Source organism: Mycteria americana, chromosome 1 (assembly GCF_035582795.1).
Source record: "Mycteria americana isolate JAX WOST 10 ecotype Jacksonville Zoo and Gardens chromosome 1, USCA_MyAme_1.0, whole genome shotgun sequence".
Taxonomy (NCBI): domain Eukaryota; kingdom Metazoa; phylum Chordata; class Aves; order Ciconiiformes; family Ciconiidae; genus Mycteria; species Mycteria americana.
This window is the reverse complement of record NC_134365.1, coordinates 41,499,234-41,519,080: the sequence shown is the minus strand read 5'-3', so window position 1 is coordinate 41,519,080 and position 19,847 is coordinate 41,499,234. Positions and strand designations below refer to the sequence as shown.

At 44.7% G+C, this 19,847-nt stretch overlaps 1 protein-coding gene across 2 annotated transcripts in view; it reads right to left on the bottom strand.

Moving 5' to 3' along the window:
* Positions 1-13,245, bottom strand: part of TRHDE (thyrotropin releasing hormone degrading enzyme) — a 223,227-nt gene extending 209,982 nt beyond the window's left edge. For both annotated transcript variants that reach the window (XM_075495695.1, XM_075495703.1), the window contains exons 1-2: positions 11,651-13,245; positions 5,734-6,007 (exon numbers count right to left, since the gene is read on the bottom strand). In XM_075495695.1, coding sequence (XP_075351810.1) covers positions 5,734-6,007; positions 11,651-12,468 — 1,092 coding nt within the window. In that variant the 5' untranslated portion in view covers positions 12,469-13,245. The remainder of the gene's footprint in view (positions 1-5,733; positions 6,008-11,650) is intronic.
* Between the last annotated feature and the right edge of the window lie 6,602 nt (positions 13,246-19,847).

Sequence of the window (19,847 nt, the reverse complement as noted above, 5' to 3'; positions counted from 1 at the left end):
CTTTAGCCAGATTATTACAGCTCCTCCTCATTGGCCAGGATAAGACTTAACTGTACTGTAAAGTATTGAATTAAGATTTTTACTAACCAGGAGGTTGTGATCTCTAATTACATCTTAGATAAAGTAATAACAAAACAGCAGCAGTGCAATAAAGGTTGGCCTTATTGTGGTATGACTCTTCTCATAAGATCTTTCTTAGCCTCAAGGTCTTTCTCTGTATCATGACAAATTACTCGGCACTGATGACTCTACAGTAATGTTTAATAAAACTAAAAGCAAGGCTGTAGAGCTCTCTTCAAAATGTAATGCACATGGATTCAGACAGCCAGTGGAGGTCCTACCCTGTGCAGCTGACCAAGTTGTGGTCAGGCCCACACACTGCCAGTCCTGCAACATATGCTGCAACCATTTTGGAATAGGAGCGGGAGTAGCAGAAGTGAAACCACGCAAAATTCTTCTTTCAGCACTGCCTTTCATCGACATTCCTCCTCCCACTCTCCACCACCCAGCCAGATAGCCACTTCCTTTCACTGCTGCTCGTTCCCATCTGCTTTGGCACTGCCTGCACTTGCTCTTCTAACCCCTGCACCCACAGTTCCTCCTGACTCCACTCCTTTCCACGCACTTTCCTTTTTTTCTTTTTAGCAGATACTCCCCCTGCCAAGAGCCACTTTAAAGCTGCCAGTTGGCACTTTTTTTCCATACCTATCTCCACACCCCATCCACAGCAAAAGAGAAGAATGTTAGACGATGAATCTCCCTGAAACATCTCTTTCCAGCAATGCATTCATCTCCACTGATATACTCTGCTTTGTCTCTGAGCGCTCACTCCTTTCCACTAACTGAAAAGAGAAAGAATTAGCAAAAAAAAAAAAAAAAAGAATTAAAATAACTTATGAGACAGTGACAAGACATGAAGACATGCAGGATATAGTGACTTTCCATGTTCACCTGACAAAGGAATGATGAGAAACTGAGGGTTTGGAAAATAGAAGTACAGCTAAACATGAAATACAGTAATAATAAATCCAGACAGGGGAAAAATAAAGTAACAATAGTAGGAAAAGGCCTGGTGGATTGAAAGGGCAGATAAAGACAACAATGAAGGAAAGAGACACAGACATGATGTGACAGACATTACAATCCAGCCAGCAATATTTTGCTTTTAAGAACTACTGACAAAGAACATACATAAGAGTTATGATTAGGAAACACAACATATGAGTAGAAGCAAGCAAGCATGTGAAAGTCAGTGGAGTTTTCTGGATTATTGTACTGCGCAAAGATGACAGTACACAGATCCCATGATTTTCACCAACCACAGCTGGCACAGCTGCAGTGGCTCTAGGGCCATACAAAAATCAGCTAAGCCTGCTCGTAAGGGCATCCCTCCTCCCTTAATACAGAATTACCTCAGGCAGCACCCTGGTAGAACTATACTGCTCCCTAGTCCGCAGCAGCATAGATGACTGCACCACAGTCCTTTCCACAAGAATCAAGTGATTTGAATCATTGCCTGTAATCCCAGATGAATCTGAAGATCTTATTATGTATCTGTAATACATGGAAGAAGTCAACTCTGCTTTTAAATTACCTGCTCTGGAAGGGATTCTGGTCAGACTCACATGGACTAAAGAGTTACGCTAATGACCCACATCCACTGATCTGTGCACCTAGAAAAGCACTGCTTGTCTTTATTCCCCTTTCCAAATGAATTTTAGTGTATGAAATATAGAACATCTTCATGTCTGCAAGAATTATATAGGATATATCAAAATTACTATTTTGATTAGCTACCTAAGCTTTCCAAAAGTCAGTTTCTATTTACAACTTGATTTGTATTTGAATCTCACACTTAGGTTGAAATTAATTTTGAGGTCACTGTCATTCTTTGAGAAAAACTGAACAGCTAACATTTAACCATTTTGAGGAACAAACCTGCTTTTAATCTCACTGTTTCTTTTATTCCTCAGGGAGTTTGTCTACCCTTGACCACAGCAGTTTAGTAAGACTGGTCAGCTGGAAGAGAGGTGAGATTTTAATCATTAGCATGCTGTCAAAATTTGAAAGGACACTTCCGTGCCCCTTCCCTCCCTCCCCCCCCCCCCCCCAAAAAAATGCTTTGTGAACCAAAACCAGGTTCAAGAAAGTGCCAAAACAAAAGCAAAAGTATATACAAGCTGAAGTCTTTTAGGTGTCTAGTATATGTCTACAAAATAAATACAGTATACACTGCAGTAATTGAAGTAAGATTCCCCAGTGCAAGAAATTGCTCATCAAGATGCTTCAATATGGGGGTTCAGTTAATTTTCCTGAACATTCATTCATTTTTAGAAGCAAACTTACTTTTATCATACATTTACATTCATTGCCATGGATATGGGAGCAACTAAATTTTAGTGAACAAGTGGCTTCAGAGGAAACCAAGAAGTTTAGAATTGCATGTGTCAGGTTGCAGGTAATTTCTAATTCACCCAGTAGTGTCCATGAACTCCTGGTATTGCAATATGAAAGACTCAAAAAGATGGATTACCTCAGCAATTCATCTGAATGAACATAGCTCTAAAGCATCTGCCGTGAGTTCATACCTTGAGACACTCTTTCAACAAAATTGAACAACAATGAAAGATGATCAGATCACAAATGGACTGAAAAATAGCAAAATATATTTAACCAATAACGCAGTGTAAACTGTTTTGGTATGCCTGGGCATCAACATACCTCTGTGATAGCGTTACTATAAAAAACAAGAGCTAAAAGTCTAGACTAACCAAACAATTTTATGGGGTAAGAGACTATCTCTACCTATATAGGCTTTTGGTCTTCAAGTCTTTGCAAAGATTATCCACTGACTTGCATAATTGTTGGCAAAGTTCTGTACAATGGTACTGTCAAGCTGGTGGAGTATACATTTGTATGTCCTACATCCACTGAACCAACAGACTCAAGCATAACTATCAGGCCCTAGTAGCCACAAATTACTAACAAATTAATACTTGGATATTGTCTTTGGATTCCTGTTAAATCTAAAGTCTTGAGAACAGTTTTGCCAAATATGAGAACAGCAGGAAGTTATCAATTACTGTCTGTAAGACATGAGTGTGCCTCTGTCTTCAGGGTATCAAACATACTCAAGCAGCAAAAGTCTGCAGGATATGAGCTCTGAATAACACTACAAGAAAATGAGTTAAAGAGGAAGAAGGTTGTATCTTTCAAATTGATGGTACTGAGGTCCATCCCCCAGCTTTCATGTATTTGCTTACACTGATGTCGGAAGCTGAGCTGCTTGCAGCTGTTTCTCAGATGAGTCTAGGACATTTCAAAGCAAGATAACAGGGCACTATTATGTAGGACAAACTTGCAAGCATTACACTGTATTACAGCACAAGGAACACGAGACCTACCTACTAGAGTATACACTAAAAACTTCCATCTTAAAGGAGAACCTCAAGTAATTAGTGCTTTCTAAAGCTGAAAAATACCAGGACATTCTTAGCTTAAGACTAAATCATTCAGCACGTGGAGTACATTATAATGAAAATCATCAACTCCTACCTAGATTGAAGTCTGTTTCGGTACTGGTTGATAGGGAGTAAGAAATGGCCTGATATCTCACCCTGTTCTACTAGGCCAGTGAACACTCCTCTTTATCAGGGAGTGTAGTGACAAGACGAGGTGTAACAGTTTTAAACTGCAAGAGGGTAGATACAGATTAGATATTAGGAAGAAATTATTTACTGTGAGGGTGGTGAGACACTGGAACAGGTTGCCCAGAGAAGTTGTGGATGCCCCCTCCCTGGGAGTGTTCAAGGCCAGGTTGGATGGGGCTTTGAGCAACCTGATCTACTGGAAGGTGTCCCTGGCCATGGCAGGGGGGTTGGAACTAGATGATCTTTAAGGTCCCTTCCAACCCAAACCATTCTATGATGCTATGACTATTACAACAGCCAGAGGCAACCAATTCCTCGTCCCAGGAGCAACCCCTCTTTTACAGATAATTAATCTGTTTGTAGCAATACTAAGAACCAGGCATCCACTTCTCCCTCCTTACTTCTTTGCCTTGGCATTTGAGAGATCCTTTTTCTAAATTAGTTCAACTCATTGAACTGAGAAAGAAACAACATAGCCAAAAAAAAACCAAAACAAAAAAAACCCAACCAACCAAACACCAAAAAACCCCACACCACCACCACACAAAAAAACCCCACAAACCCAAAGGCCATCACAGGTAACGACTGGGACTGCAAGCATGGCCTCAGCAGTTCCCACATCCTTGTAGGTTAAAGCATCTCAGAGAACCATTTCCTAGCCATGCTTCTTCCTCCCCTTTCGTGGGGCCAGAGGGTAGTGTCATAGCCTGCTGGCCATGGTATGAAAGGGCTGTAAAGGAGTGAAGGGCCCCCAGTGTTCCAGTGACAAAACTGTTCCAGTTTTGACTGACCCAGCTGTTCCAGTGACAAAAACAAGACATTTCCTGATCACTTCAGTATGGCCTAAATGAGGGATGCCAATGCAGAGGGCTGTCCCAGGTCCACCTTCCACCAGTGCAGCCTTGAATCCGTACTAGGGCTCTGGCAGTCACACAAAAAGCTGGATCAGAGAACTAATTTGGTTGAAAACTTACCACAGTTTCATTTATTTTTCAGGTCAGTCTTCAGCCAGATCATACAGCTGTACAGAGCTGAAGGCTGGCACAAGGAAGGCAAAGAATACCTTTGGCTCAGAGAAGGTGGGATTAGCTCCCTCCACAGCAGCTCAATGCTTAGGCTAGCTAAAAGTGGTTATGGAGAAGTTTCCTGACCTGATTAGCCATGGAAGGGAGGCCTGCAGTCCTTCCTCATGCCCCAGGCTACAGCACAAAGTCATAGAGCATTTGCAGAAGTATGAGGTAAACACCCTCTTTGCTCAGGCACACAGTTTAAACTGCCACCTAGCCCTCTGCTTCCAGAACTAGTTCTGTTTTGTTATACACTCTAACTAAGAAGGAAGGGTTTCTCTGTATGTTCACCTGAAAAATCAAGATGACAGCACTGTGAAACATTCTATTAAGCTGACAGCATTTCTCATGTATGTTTTGGCTTGTTAATACAGTTCTGAGCTTGATATTTGTAAACAAAAACAAAACTGACATAAATAAAGGATTTTCTCTCTTTTTTTTTTTTCTCACAGCATTAACTCCTGGAATCGTGCCATATTTGGAAACAACAGCTCCAGAAAGTTAGTGCTTCCATCAACCTGGACCTCCCCAGGAAGCTGATAGGTTTGTAAAGTCTTGCTCCTAAGCAAGAGCTCTAAGATAGAAATCACTTTATCAGCCTCCTAAGCTAGCACACAGCACACCAAGGGACACGTCAGTACTGAAGGAAGGGACTGGAAATGCTGCCAGTACTACCGCTTTCTTTTAATAAATAGTCCCACGAACACTGGTATTGAAAAGGCTACAGGAAAAGCAAGAGAAAACGTCCCCAGAAAATCAAAGTGAAGTGAAATGGCATATTTAGAAGCTTAAAAAGTCATCAGGCAACCACACCTACTAAGCTAACCAGTTACAAAAGGCATCAGACAAACCTTCAGAAAAGGTCCCAAACAATACACGCTATCATTAAATAAAGTTGCAAATTTTAGGAATGCTAATCAAGAAAATACTTAAGTACTTGATGTTATGATCCCTTACAAAAAGTGAGGGTTTTCAAAGTAACGAAATGTATTTGATACAACATTAGAAATACTTACAACTACTCCACTCTTGGTGACAGTTTCCCGGTATGTAAAATTGCACACTGCCCAAGCTAGGTAATACGTGGACATGAGAGGGGTCTGTGAAAAGTGATCTGTAACCCATCCATCTTCTTCAAAAACAGAAGTTTCAACTGGCATGTTGGACAAAGATAAGTAAGTTGCTTGATGCCTGATGCTGATTTTGAAAGTGGCCTTGTAGATGGGTTCATCAAAGCAAGGAAAGGCTTTTCTGGCATGAGTAGGAGAAAACTGCGTAACACCAAGAAACCTAGAAAAGAAGCGAACAAAAAAACCAAAGCAGTTACTAGCTGTGCACAGCACTTGATTCATGGATGTACCAAATAAGACATTGCTTGACTATTGTGGTTTGGGGGGCGAGGGGGGAACAAACTGTACAAAGTATACAATGTTTGAACACTGCTTTATCACTTTCTTACTACCTGTACTGCAACACAATTGATAAAAAGTAACGGCCTACAAATTTCCTACAAATTTGCAGACACCACACTGATGTTAAATAAACAACCCCTCCCCTTGTATCAAACTTCAGTTTCGTTCATCAATATGTGAAAAAAAGTCAGCCAATATTGGTTATACGATGTAAAACAAGCACAGTCCTCAGTTCAAACAGCCTTCAGGGAGTTCACTCTGCCCTGAGACAACAACAGGGCACTTCACCTTTCTTTGGGCATGAGAACTTACGGTCACATAGCACGCTCAAGACGGTCATTGTTTTCCACTGCTGATTATTTCTGTACCGGTTGCATGTAGGTCTGAGGCACGCTATCACACAGCACTGCTGTGACTGCGCAAGTCCAAAAAACCATTCTGTGAGCTTTGCAGAATTACAAATGTAAGCAAATGATTAAACAAGCAGAGAGTAGTTCACCATTCTTCTACAGGTGCTTTTCTTTTCTGGTGTATTTTACAGAGAACAAATCGATGTTCTCAGTTAATGGGTCAAATTATGAAAAGATCTGTGAAGGAGGAAATGACATTTATTATGCCACTGTAGAGAATAGGAAGGCTTTAGTTTGACAATCAAATCTGTAACTGTTTTCCTTGGAACTAAAGAGATTTTAATTCAGATAGAGAATAGGAACCTTTCTGGGTAGAGACTTATATTTACACATTTGCAGAAAACCCACATGCAATGATCTCTTTGCAGAAACAAGAAGCTACACTTAAAAGGTTGAATTATGGGGTTCGATAAGAATATTTTCTCATCCTGCATGCCTCCAGAAAAAGACTATGAGCCAACTACGTAACTGTAAAGGCAGCACATATGTAGACTTTTTGAGTGGTATTGATTCACATATCACTTTCCAAGGTTCCATCAGTGGAAATAACCATGCAATTTTAGATATGAGGTAAACATTTATCAGAATTTTAGAGGTTGATTAATCATCTATTATTCCTCTGAGGGAAGAGGATGGGTGGATAGATTTGATATAATGAAAATGGTGGCACCTATTATTAATCAGTCTGTAAGCATTATTCTGCAATATGATACTCTCTAACGCCGAGGGAGAAAAAAATAGGTAGCCCATAAGGAAAATAAAGTATCTAATTAACTTTTTCTAAAACTTCTTGTGTTTTATACATATTTTGGAGCATTATTTTATAAAAAACAACAAACAAATAAACTTTTTGAAATGTTACACTTTATCTTGCTATAGTGCATCCATGCCTGATAGAACTAGATACATGTTTTCTGGTGAAATTATCACCTCTTTCAAATAAGACTAATTTTCTAAAAACTTGAAAAATTTTTCCACCACTGAAGCAGTTACCCATGGTCTTTTGTCTAAAATAAAAAGCTTTATTTGGCTAGTAGTTATTGAAGGAATTCATCATGTTGCATTTTTCTTGTCTCATTATAAAACACAGATTACTAAAATCAGAATTCTGTGTAAGATTGCTAAACATAAGGTTAAAAGTTGGTGTCAGGTATTCCAGTGTTAATCCAACAAAATTCCATATTATCAGTGGATTTGCACTAGTGCAACAAAGCCAAATCAGCCAATTAAATGAAGCAAAGCAACTTAATTTATATGCAAAGTATTTCAAGTGGACCTGATTCTGCATTCTAGGCACACTCTAAACAGCTACAGACATCAACAGAAGCTTCAAGTGAGTATGGAAAACTGTGCTGGCCTGTTATTAATAAAGCAAGAATGATGAACTTTCCTCTGCAATTAACAATTTTAATGAGTTCAGACACACATGTAAATGCATACTTAGGGAATACTGTATATATTCTAACACTCTCTCAATAAGGAAGCTTTTTTCTCCCCCACCCCCCCCACCCCTTCTTGGAGATCCTATCAGTAGTCTTTTAATATTTGTTATGTATTAGGCCATTGAAACAATCTCTTCACCAGATTAATAAAACCTGGTAAACTCTGCATCTTCTGTATTCTCACAGACAGATAGATATATCCGCATACACATAACTGGGCAAACACTGGGGAGTCAATATTTCATACTAAAAATACATCAACTACCAATAACAGTGATATTTATAACATGTGCATTACTATCAAACGATTTGCTTGTTGTGCCATAAAGCAAAACAAACAAAAAGTTTAAAACTGCTTCCCAAAGACTAAACCCTTATATATGTTTAAAAAAAAAAAAAAAACCCGAAACATTCTCTGTGTTTATCTATTTCTCTCTACGTTAGGAGGAAAAAAACAAGCAAAACTTCTACAGCATGCCAAAAGTGAAGACCAGGCGGAGTATTTCATCCATCTCTCTCCACACTTCTCTGGGCACTGACATTTTTATCTCCAATTCCCCAAAATATCACCATAAAAAGTTGTACTTCTGGGAATGACAGCCTTGCAGCCTGTCTTCTCAGCATACCCACGACAGTAATTTGCAGGTGTTTTAATTCCACCTCATCTATTAAAGGAAGACATGTGTTTCCTCAACAACCTATCTATTTTGACATCTTAGTTGTTATAACATGGAAGAATATGTCTGTTTGTTTTGTCTCCGTGATAGAAGAAAATTTTTTTCCTTTTCACTTATGCCAAAGTTTGATGTTCATTTAAATTATGTGTGCATATTCTTATGGTACTCTACTGTAGCTCTGTATTAAATGTCTGTTGATTACTGCCAGTAAATTCTGGCACATAATGCAAAGTAGATTTGTAGCATATCACTTGCATATCACATTTCAATTAAAGTAGCAAAGATTTCAGTAAGAAAATAAGTACTTTTATGCAGCTATCAACATTTCAGGCTGATTTATGATTTTCACCTGTGAAGACCACAGAAAATGAACTAACTTTATGGAAAAAAAATTATAAAGTGAAGGCATTACCATGTTTGTGGAGCCTCACAGTTAACCAGAGTTATTCACTCCTCATGTACAACAAAAGTGAAAAATGACAGTTTAGACCCTTTTATAGCAAACGCTACTCCAACGATGTTGCTGTAATTTAATCGAATATAAAGATGTCAAAAAGCTAAAGTCCTGCTGGAACATCAAGGTCTCTCAGAGCATGAGAGAAGCCTGTCTATCTATCATAATAGAAGCCGTCCATGTTTAAGGACTACAAATGGTTGTATGTATTACATTAAAAATGGGTTATTAATCAAAATGCAAATTGCTACACTGCAAGAGCACGCTCTGAACAAAGAAGTTCCCTGGTTTAAAATGTGTATTATTTACTTTATCCTACAGTGAGTTGTTAAGCCTGTGACAGTTGAAAAGGAAAAACAGTACTTCTATTAAACACCTGAAACTATAACCACGCACTGATTACAGTTTTAAAAAGAGCATTTTACTCAGAGATATAAATGAGCTGGTATAAAGAAAAAATACCACTTATTGCAATATAACAATGCTACCTTACACAAGGTAAGGACCTCGCCCAATATAACTATATTCAAGTGTATTAAAAACAAAGCAACTTGTGTCCAAAAGTTACACAGAGAGCACTGGGGAACACATTTTACCATCGCCTTCCATGTCTTAAGCTAGCTTGACGATTCAAAAAGTGAATAGACCTTTTTTTATTGTTGTTATTTTTAAATCATAACTGGGGCATCGGTATTGGAAGTGTAATACAGTAACTTTGGAGAAATGTCCCTGCAACACCTATTTGACAATTCAATTATTCCTCTACAAAGTCTAAATACACAAGAATAATAACTGCTTAAATAATTTCTTGGGCCTGTAAAGTGTATTATACCCCCTGCTGTCAGCAGTATTTTGTCTTCTGATTTGCCCATTTCCATACAGGTCTGCATAAACTCCCGATTACCCCAGCCATTCACTCCTCAGTGATAAAAGGCATTTTATCTGTATCTTTTCCTACAACCATGCTTTTCCAAATTTCCACTTTATTTCACTGTGATGACAAATCGCACAAACTCAATTTCAATCCTGCTTGCAATTCTAACATCGGGCTGTTTAAAATTGTCAGTAAGCATAGTAACGAAAACATGTTTTAATACGAGCGCTGTTGATTTAATTGAGTTGCTGAGCGCTCTTTTTCTGTCCAACTTACTTTTTTTGCCCAATTCTTCCAACTATAAACTCTTTGCTTCGCAGTACAGAACAGTAAGATTCAGGAAGAGAGAACCTGTCACTGCACAGATGTTTCAAGAAAGGACAGCTTAAACAGAAACTAATTCTAAAATGATAGACAATGCCAGAACAATCAAGAAGTCTGTCCCATCTTTCTTTTCTATTGCAAAGTCTGATTGTGTTTAAAAGAGAAAACTACGTAAAAAAAAAAGCCTCTGTAACTGCCTGAACGGGGCCTTCACAGTGACCCTGCCCACCATAACAGGGGCCTCAACAGGGACCCAAGGGCTACAATAACAAGAGTAAATACAGATCGACTCTTGTTCTGCATGAAAACACTGAACACTGACCAGGTTTGCTCTGTCACAGGGTGTAAATCTGCAGTGGTTCAGTTGCAGCAGGTGGCGTAAATGTACTCACGTTAAGTGAAATCACATCCCACCACCTTTTCCTTCAAGTAATGAAATAAAAACAAAACAGCAGAGAAGTTTCGCTTCCCTAGACGCTGCTATTTGTAACCTGGCAAGGCTCTGTCACACGGGGACACACGGTAGCTGGACACAGAAGGAGTGTTTATTAAACAGACCTGGAGTTTCCGTTCCGGGATCGCCCCGACAGGGACAGAGCGGGCGGTATCTTTTACTCGTGTCACCCTTGGGACTTCACTCGTTACCACCGCCCATTTCCAAGCCGCCCAGGGGCACCTGCTGACCCGCCGGCTGCAGCCCGCAGCCCTCCCCGCCCGAGGCGGGCGCGCAGGCGGAGCGCTCCGCTCACCTGGCGGCGGCACCGGCCCGGCCTCAGCCCGAAGCCGCCCCGCAGCCCTGCCAGGCCGAGGCAGCTCCGCCCGCCCCCGGCGGCGCCCGGCCTGCCCCCGCGCCCCGCTCGCTCCCACACGCTCCCTCAGCCTCGGCCGCCGCCTCCGGCCGCCTCCAGCCGCTCTCCCGACCCCGGCCGGTGGGGCGGAGCGGGGAAGGGCTCGCGGCGCCGAGAGCCCCCGCAGCTCCGCCTCCCCAGCACCAGCCCTCAGGAGCGGCCGGACGGCGGAGGGGACCCCCGGCGAGACAGCCGGCGGCTGGAGGCGAGGCCCGGCCTGCGCTCACCGACCTGCCGGGCGGGGGCCGCCCCTCAGCGCGCCGCTCCCCAGCCCACAGCCCCCGGCAGCCGGCCGGGCCCCGCGCCCCTCAGCGCGCCGCGGCCTCACCCGCCTGGCGGCGCCGCGGCCCGCCGGGTCCTAGCGCCGCCCCGCCCGAAGTTCGGCGCGGGCTGCCGCGGAAGGGCGGGGGCCGCCAACTTCGGCCCGAGTTGAGTCGAGGCGGGCCGGCGGCGGGGCCGCCCGCCCAGCCCCTCCCGCCCCCGTTCCGCTACCTTCTCTCGCCGTGGAGGACGTAGGAGCTGCGGAAGAAGCCCAGCAGCTCGTTCTCGATGAGGGCGTTGTAGATGATCTTGAGGTTGTAACTTCTCTGCACCTCCAGGCTGCGGTTGAGGACGACGACGAAGACCTGGGTCTGCGGGTAGAGGAAGGAGCGGGCCACCCGCACGCCGCCGGCCAGCTTGTCCTCGGCCACGCGGACCGCCTCGATGTGCATGCGGTGGGCGTGCAGCACGATGTAGCGGCTGGCGTTGCGCACCTCCAGCTGCACGTTCACCTCCCCGCTGAAGGTGAAGTTCTCCATGAAGGCGCTCAGCATCAGGTTGTAGTGCAGCGGCCGCAGGTGCCGCGGCAGCCGCGGCCGGGCCCAGGGCGGCAGCTCCCGCCGCCGCTGCCACTCCTCCTCCTCCTCCTCCTCCTTCTCCTCCGCCGCCGCCTCCCCGCCCCGCGCCTCCTCCTCCGGCCGGCCGGGGGGCTGCCCCGCGCCGGGCGGCTGCCGGGCCGCCCCCGAGAGGCTCCCGTTGCCGCTGGCCCGCGGCGGGCCGTCGGCGGCGGCGCCGCACTCCTCGAAGCGGACGCTGAGCAGCACGGCGATCATGGTCACCGCCAGCAGCGCCAGGATGGAGACGGCGAAGCCCAGCACCAGGCGCTTGTGCACGGCGATGTGCCGCTCCGTGGTGCGGGGTCTCGGCCCCGCCGCCTCGGCCCAGGGGCCCGGCGGCAGCCCCCGGCTGCCGTTCCGCAGGGCGGCCTCCTCCTCGATCATCATGGGGGTGACGGGCGGGCGCTTCTCCCGCTTGTCCTCCAGGGCCATCACGGCAGCGTCGCCCCCGCCTCCCGCGGGGCCGCCGCCCCCCGAGGGGGCCCCGAAGGCATGGGAGGCTCCGAAGCAGGGGGGCCCTGGGCCCGGTGGGGGACGCGCCGCCGCGCCGCCTCTCACTTCCCGACGAGCCGCATCACCCCTGGCTGCCGGCAGCCCCGCCGGAGAGCGGCCCCCGGGCGGGGGGACGGGACGGGACGGTGTCGGGCAGGAGCCGGCGGCGGCCCCGGGCGCTCCCCGCCGTCCGGCCGCCGGGGCCGCGCCGCGCAGGCAACTTGTGCGGCTTCCGCGGGGCACTTCAGCACATGCCGCCGAGCGCACCTCAGCACCCAGGGGGAGGGCTCTGCCGCCCCGGCACCCCCGCTAGCGCCGCCGCCCGCAGGGAGCTCTCCTCCCCCCGCGCCCCGAGCCGCCGGGGCCGGGGTCGGGCTCCGCGCCCGGCCCCGGCAGCGCCCGAGCCATGCGCGTCCCGCGCCGCCGCGCAGGTCGGGCCGCCCCCGCGGGGCTCGGCCGGCACCGGGGGCGGCGGCACCGGACAGCGGCGCCGGGCCCGTCCTTCTCTTCCTCCTCCTCCTCCTGGCGGGGCCGGCTCCGGAGAGTCACTCCTCGCGGCTCCGCTCTTATTTTGTCTTTTCCGTCTCCTGCAGGTACAGAGCGCTCTCCCGGCTGGCTCGGGCAGAGGCGGCTATATATAGGCACCGGAGAGAGGCGAGGGAAGGGAAGGGATGGGAAGGGGGGAGAGGCGGGCAAGCCCCGCCGCCCCTCGGCTTCAGCGGCTGCTCCGGCTGCTGGCGGTGACGGCGGCGCCCCGGGGGAGCGGGCGGGGGCGGGAGGCGGGGGGACGCGGGGACGCGGGAGGCTTTTCTCCGGTGTGTCACACGCGGCGGCTCCGGGGGAGGTCGCTGAGGCGGTGGCGGGAGCCCCGGCCGGGGCGGGCGGTGGGCGAGGGCCGGGCTGCGCCGGGGACGGGGCGGCTGCCCGGCTGCAAAGGCTCCGAGCCGCGGGACTTCCCGGGATTATACGCGTACGAGTGTGCTCTCCGCACAAATACTGAGCGCCGGTACTGTGCCGTATTTACATAGACTTAATAAAGAGCCGCCGGCTGCGCGTTTGGACGATAATAGCCTTGTCCTACTAACGAGGGGATGGAGCCGAAAACAGGATAAATGCCCCGAGTTAAATCCATAGGATTAATATGCCGAGAAAAATCACTCTAAGTGTCGGGTGGGACTGTCAGAAATCGCCCTGCCGTTAGTCCACGGCCCCAGGACAGCCTTCTCACTCCTGCTCGCCCTCCTGCCTGTGCTGGACCCCGCGTCTCAGTTGGAGGGATTTCGGGATGTGTTAAATGCTGCCTGCGGTAACACACCAACACGTGGCTTGAGTATTCGCGGAGTGAACCCCAGGCTGGAAAACTGAATTACTGAATCTGAGCCCACTTCTTCCACCTGCCTCCGAACTTTTGCACATAGGGACTGCAGAAACACAGAATTAATAGGCACAGCGAGGCTCTAGATCAATGACTGAAAGCATCCCTATTCCCCTTATTTTGCTTGCATACTTCAAAAACTCTCTCTGTTCATTTTCTTTTTTGAAGGTCTTTAGCTCCAATCTTGTAAGCAGTTACAGGTGTGTTTATCCACGGCATTCAGTCCTGTGGAATCTACAGGAATATATGCTGTACGTCAAGTTAAATGCCTACATAACAATTTGAAGAATAAGGGCCTTATTTTCCATAGTGAAGAAAAAAGAAAAAAAAATAAAAATCAAGTCCTACACTTCTTCCATAAGCAAAGCAAATCTGCAGAGTTTCATGAAATGTGATATATTAGCCATTTTACTTCCCAAAGGAATGCCTGATCTCTGTTTTCCCTGAATCTACTACATCTTCTAGAAATGTTATCTGACTTTGCATGCTGTTGCAGAATACGAATTTACTGACACTCAAACCAGTTTAAGTCTAAGGATTACCAGTTTAAGTATAGGGAATTTACCAGTTTTCTTACATTTCCTTATATATTCCTATATAAGGATTATATATAGGTCTGCTTGCCCTGGAAGGAATTGAGCCTTTGTTTTTTATCTTGCAGCGCAGTCTAACAAAGGCTTGTAATCTTAACTATTCTTAATTAGAAGTATGGTGATACACTTGCTAATTGTGTTTGTATGTCCTACGAGGACTAAGATTTTGCTCTGTAACTGGGGTTGCCACATATTTACTGCGGCGTTATTTGGCTGCCCACCTGTTATAACAGGCCAAAGAACAGAAACATTTTATTATCTGAAAATAGCCTTCATTATTTGTTGACTGAAGTTTGAGGCAGAAAGGTAGAAAACTATTGCTATGTGATTTGGAAAAAAAAGAAACAAACTGACACGGCAAAATAACATCCAAAGCTCCAGGTTTAAAATGTCAGTTCTATATGTTTCATTAAACCCTTTAAAAGTGGGCACAGAAGAACTGCCTGAGTGCTTTTAAGATTTTGTATGCAGGCTGTCAGTATCAGGCATTAGTAAAATAGGCAGCGTTTCCCTCTCTCGCTCTCTGCAATGGTTTTTAAGTTATGTTTGTTCCCATCAGCAGCGCAGGGAGACATTCAGGCAAAGATGTGCTTCAAGAGTAGAAGTAGCCTGGAATACAGTGGAACAGTTTGAGTGTCATTTATAAATATTTTTCATTTTTAATCACATTTTTAATTAAATACAATTGAATAGTTACAAGTTTCACTGGTTAAGGTTTTTGTGAAGCCTTCTCAGAAAAGTGGTGAGTGCCAGGCGGTTGGGCTAACCAGCTCTGCCGCTTTTAAAGAGGGATGTACAGCTGCGTGTGGCAGCACAGGAGCATCATTCTGGCCTTCTCGATATACAAATACCAAATACATAGCTCTCCAGGCTGAGATCTTCCAAAACCAGCTGAGGGAGTCAGTCACACAACTCAGCTTTGACAATATTAGTCTATAAATTGAAGGGCCAGTATCGGAGAGGGTATGTAAAAGATTTAAGGTGCATGCTAGTAAGAAGCCATGAGGCTAATTCCTTTTAAACCAAGTTGAAATAGCACAGTCAAAATACTGGAGCAAGGCATGAGTGACAGGAGTTAAGGCTGTTTTTACTCACCTCCAACTTTGGTCCCATTACTCAAACGAAACATTGAGAGGTTTGCAGCCTCCCCCCGCCCCAGCCCCTCCTTGGGATTCTTGTCAGTCTGGAGACTTGCGATAAGAAGGTGCTGCTAGGTACAGTGTTAATTAGCTCATGTGCCTTGACTCATCTATCATTCTAAAACTGCACATTACTAGATTAACCTCTTCTTCATATTAGTAATGATGGGTTTCTAAAATGTAGCTTGACCAGATACAGGTCAAGGGAGGTATTAACTTCTTAATTTGGTCTCAAATGCTACTCTCTGCAAGTAGTTCTGTGTACAGATTGTTATATATAGCCATTTTGATGAGAAATTACAAAGGCATGGGGCTCCCAAGAAACAATTTGTGTACATCTGGGAAAAATTCTTGTTTTTTCATTTGTCCACTGCTATAAGCGTAGATGTGGCTTTCATGGGTATTGCCTCTGAAGCTTGCAACTCCTATGGTCTTTCTGCAAAGACTGTTGGAGAATACATCAGATCATGGATCATTTTTTCAGCAAAATCCTGATAATGACTCCCGGTTGTTCAAAACTTCCCCTAGGCCATCAACATCTTGTATGCAATCACATTTTATGAGCTTATAGGATAGGGTTTCAGTTACTCATACAAAATAAAAGAGCATGTCTTACCTTAACTGAATTGCTATGGAGATGGCCCTCCCTAGACAAGTATCAGAAGAAACATGGATAAACCTCAGACAGCACAGTTTCCAATTCTATACCAGCTTATACTGTGGCCAGCAAAGAGCTGATGAGGGACCCCCATAAAGCTGTGGTTTATGTTATGTTAAGATTGCACACAAGCACCTCTCAGTATTCACACTGGTGCTTTACAGTCTTGGAAGAAAAGCTCTATAAATGAGCAACCTTATTGTATATCATGCAGCTGGGTACAGTTCATCCAAACAGGGGATCGGCACATTACAGCTTTCCGAGGCTGCCTAACTTTTTCTGCTTTTAACCTGAGTGGTCCATCCTTCATTCATCTGGGTATATCAAAGGTTTACAGACAGACTGTAAACCCATACTCATACTAACCCCACTCATACAAAAAAAAACATGGTAAAGGGCTCAGAAAATGTCCTTCTATGCAAAGCCCAGAAACAATTGGAATTTATACGGGGAAGAATTACAGGGGAAAAAGACCACGTCAGCCCACATCAGTCAGTGCTCCACTGACCCTTTCAGTCTCAGTCAGGCATTTCTGTGGTCATACTTGGATTCTCCTTGCGTACTTCAAAGTCAAGGATACCCATAGCTCTTAATCCCTTCTGTTTAAGTGCTAAAACGGACTACACTGCATAGCCTACTAGCACGTTGGTCAAAACACATCAATGAGGTGACCTTTCAAAGTATTATGAACTATTCACTTCCCACAGACCCAGCTTCCACGTGGCTGTTACTTACAAGACCAAGTGGGGGAATAACTGGGGGATGACTGTTTCCAAGCCACAACAGGTTGCCAGAGAAGCAAAGGGGAAATTCGCAACCTATTCTCCGTTGGCTTTGCAAGTTATGACTAATTCCCCAAAGAAATGCCACTGCCTAACAGGGGACCGTGGTGTCCTCTTGAGGCTTTCAAGTGGGCCAAAGGGAGTGGATTGGGACAGTGGTCCTACATTTAGTGGGTTTGGGGTTGGTTTTGGTTTGGGTTTTTTTTTTCCAGAAGACATTTTCAGTAACATGTCAGGTTTAACATATGGCACTGGGGAATACACCTTCTGTTTAGTTTAAAAATTGCTGCTAAGAAAAATGCTAAGGGAAAGACTTTCTAATTAAAAGCCAAAACAGCCAAAACACTGGATTGTAAAACAAGCTGACACACAGTGATTTGTGCTGCCTTAAACAGACCAAGAAAAGGAACTTTCCTTCCATCGTTCTCCTCTGCTCCTTCACCCTCATGTCACTTGTATAAATGACCTTCTTTCTTACTTGAGTCCAGTGGCGTTAAGCACTATTTATGTTTAGTTTATAATTAGAGGTGGCCAGATGACTAGATACGGCTTCATCTTGGACAAGTTTTATTTTTCCTTTTATAAAGGAACAGACATAAGAGGAAGGGGCATGGTCCTGCACTATGCTGGGGGTAAAGTCCTATCTAATGAGAAGCTGGAAGTTTACCACAGGACAGACAGGCTCCCTAGTAATCTGGATCCTCTTCTCCTCCTCTCTCCTTTCCCTCTCATCATCACCTCTTTTTGTCACCTCTCAAGTTGGAGGGAACATCTGAGGAGGCATGAATGGAGCGTTGCCTATGTACCACCAGGCCCCAGCGACCACCCGCTGCTTCCCATTCACCCTGTGCTTTGAAATCGTACCATCGCCATCCTTTGCTGTGGAATTTTCTTCCTTTTTATTTCAATCCTTTTGAAACTATTCAGTACTACCCTACTAAATCATAACACATTTTTTGCTCAAAAGCCATTTTCTATCTCAAGTTTTAGGATAAAAATATCTACTTTCATATGAGAATTAAATATTTTAAATTTCCAAATTAGGTGGCTGAGAGGCATTATTTTCCCCAGATGTTCTGTTTTCATATTTATCCACTTCTATTCAGCAACTGATTTTTCTTTTTCTTCCATTCATTTCTTTTTCCTCATTTCAGCAGCAATTTAGAAGGAAAACAAGTGTCCTCATTCTCCACTAGCAAGTTTTAGTTAAAGTATATTTCAATTTCTTTACAAAGGGTTTTTTTTTCTCTCAGTGTTTTTAAACGCAGCTTCTTGAAGGTGTGTTTTTTCCAAGCATGAGCCATTTCAATTCCACAAGTTCAATAATGCCATGTTGTTAGTGGTGGGGTGCAGAGCATAGATATAATACTGTTTGTTTCTTTCACTGAATAATTACACTTAAAACTGGCTAATTGGAATCAATTAGTGGTACGAAGTTAGTCTCAGGGGAGAACAAGAATTTGTGGAAACTCCAGATTGTGTTAGGAACCAACATTTCCACACCTAGATCACGTCTTACCTGCTAGTTCAGCACCTTTTCACTGAAAAACACAAGGAGCATGATAGTGGGCAAGGCAAGGGTTTATTTCCATTAAAATTTATTTTAAAACACTTTTTTTAATCTCTGGATAACCTCTTTGTCCATTTAACTCTACAGTACGTGTTCAGACTTCTGGTACTGGATGTCAATGCAGACAGAGTTTTGTGTGTTTTATAGAGCAACATAAGCATCCCGTGCTCTTTTGTTTCTTTCAATATCCCATTTCCCATTTTACAAGGAAAGAATATGGGTGTTCCCTCATGGGTCTCCTGATTTCGCTAAGCTAGATAGTCCCTCCTTATGCAAGAGCACTTGTCATGCTTTGCCGTCACCTGCCTCAGGCCCATTTTTGTGTCCGGTAGACACTGTATGAGTATGTGAATGTATTTCGTCAGCTTCACCATAACCAGTCATACCCTCTTGTGGACTTCCCTGAGTTATTGTAAGGATATACGCACTGATCATCACCTTCCCAATCAAATACCTCGGGCATCTGTGACTTGCCAAATGTCCTGGATAAGTATAAAATAGCCAGTTTTTTAAGAAATGTGGCCAAAAGCTGAGGGAAATACAGCCCGCAACAGTCCTTCAAGAAGAATGACCTGTAAAAACAATAAAACATCTACAAACAGAATAACTGTGAAATTCCTCGGTCCAAATTCTGATTGATCCCAAACTTTCTCTGAATAAGGACTACAAGGAAGAAGGCCAGCATGTGTTTATGGTTGCCGTGTTTTTATAATTGATTCCAACAAAGCACTTTGGTACATGCTGAAACATGCCTTTCTTTGGGTTAGTCTTTAAAATGGAGAAAGTGCTGAAGGGGAGAGCTAAACAGGGGGGGATAAGCTACAAAAGGGTAGAGGAGGTCAGCTGAATGGGCAGGAGTGCTTACCTCGGTGCTCGTCTTGGCCAAAATCTGCCTGGGTTTGCTTTTACTGGGATCCTGAGGAACAGACGCTTTTATTTCCTCACGCCATGAATAATGTGAACCAATTGAATGTGGTCTTTGAATGTAGAATACCAGTTATTGATTTTATTTTTTTTTAAATAGTAACTGTTTGCAGTGATAAAACTATTCTGAATGCATCAGCAGCACTTAAACTTTAACCAATGTTTAAAATATATGAAAATATCCTCCCTAGTCATTCTGGATTCCAGTCTTTCAAGCTACACATGGGTCACACTTGATTTCCAGGGTGGTTGCAAAGTTGCAATTGCATGAAACATCA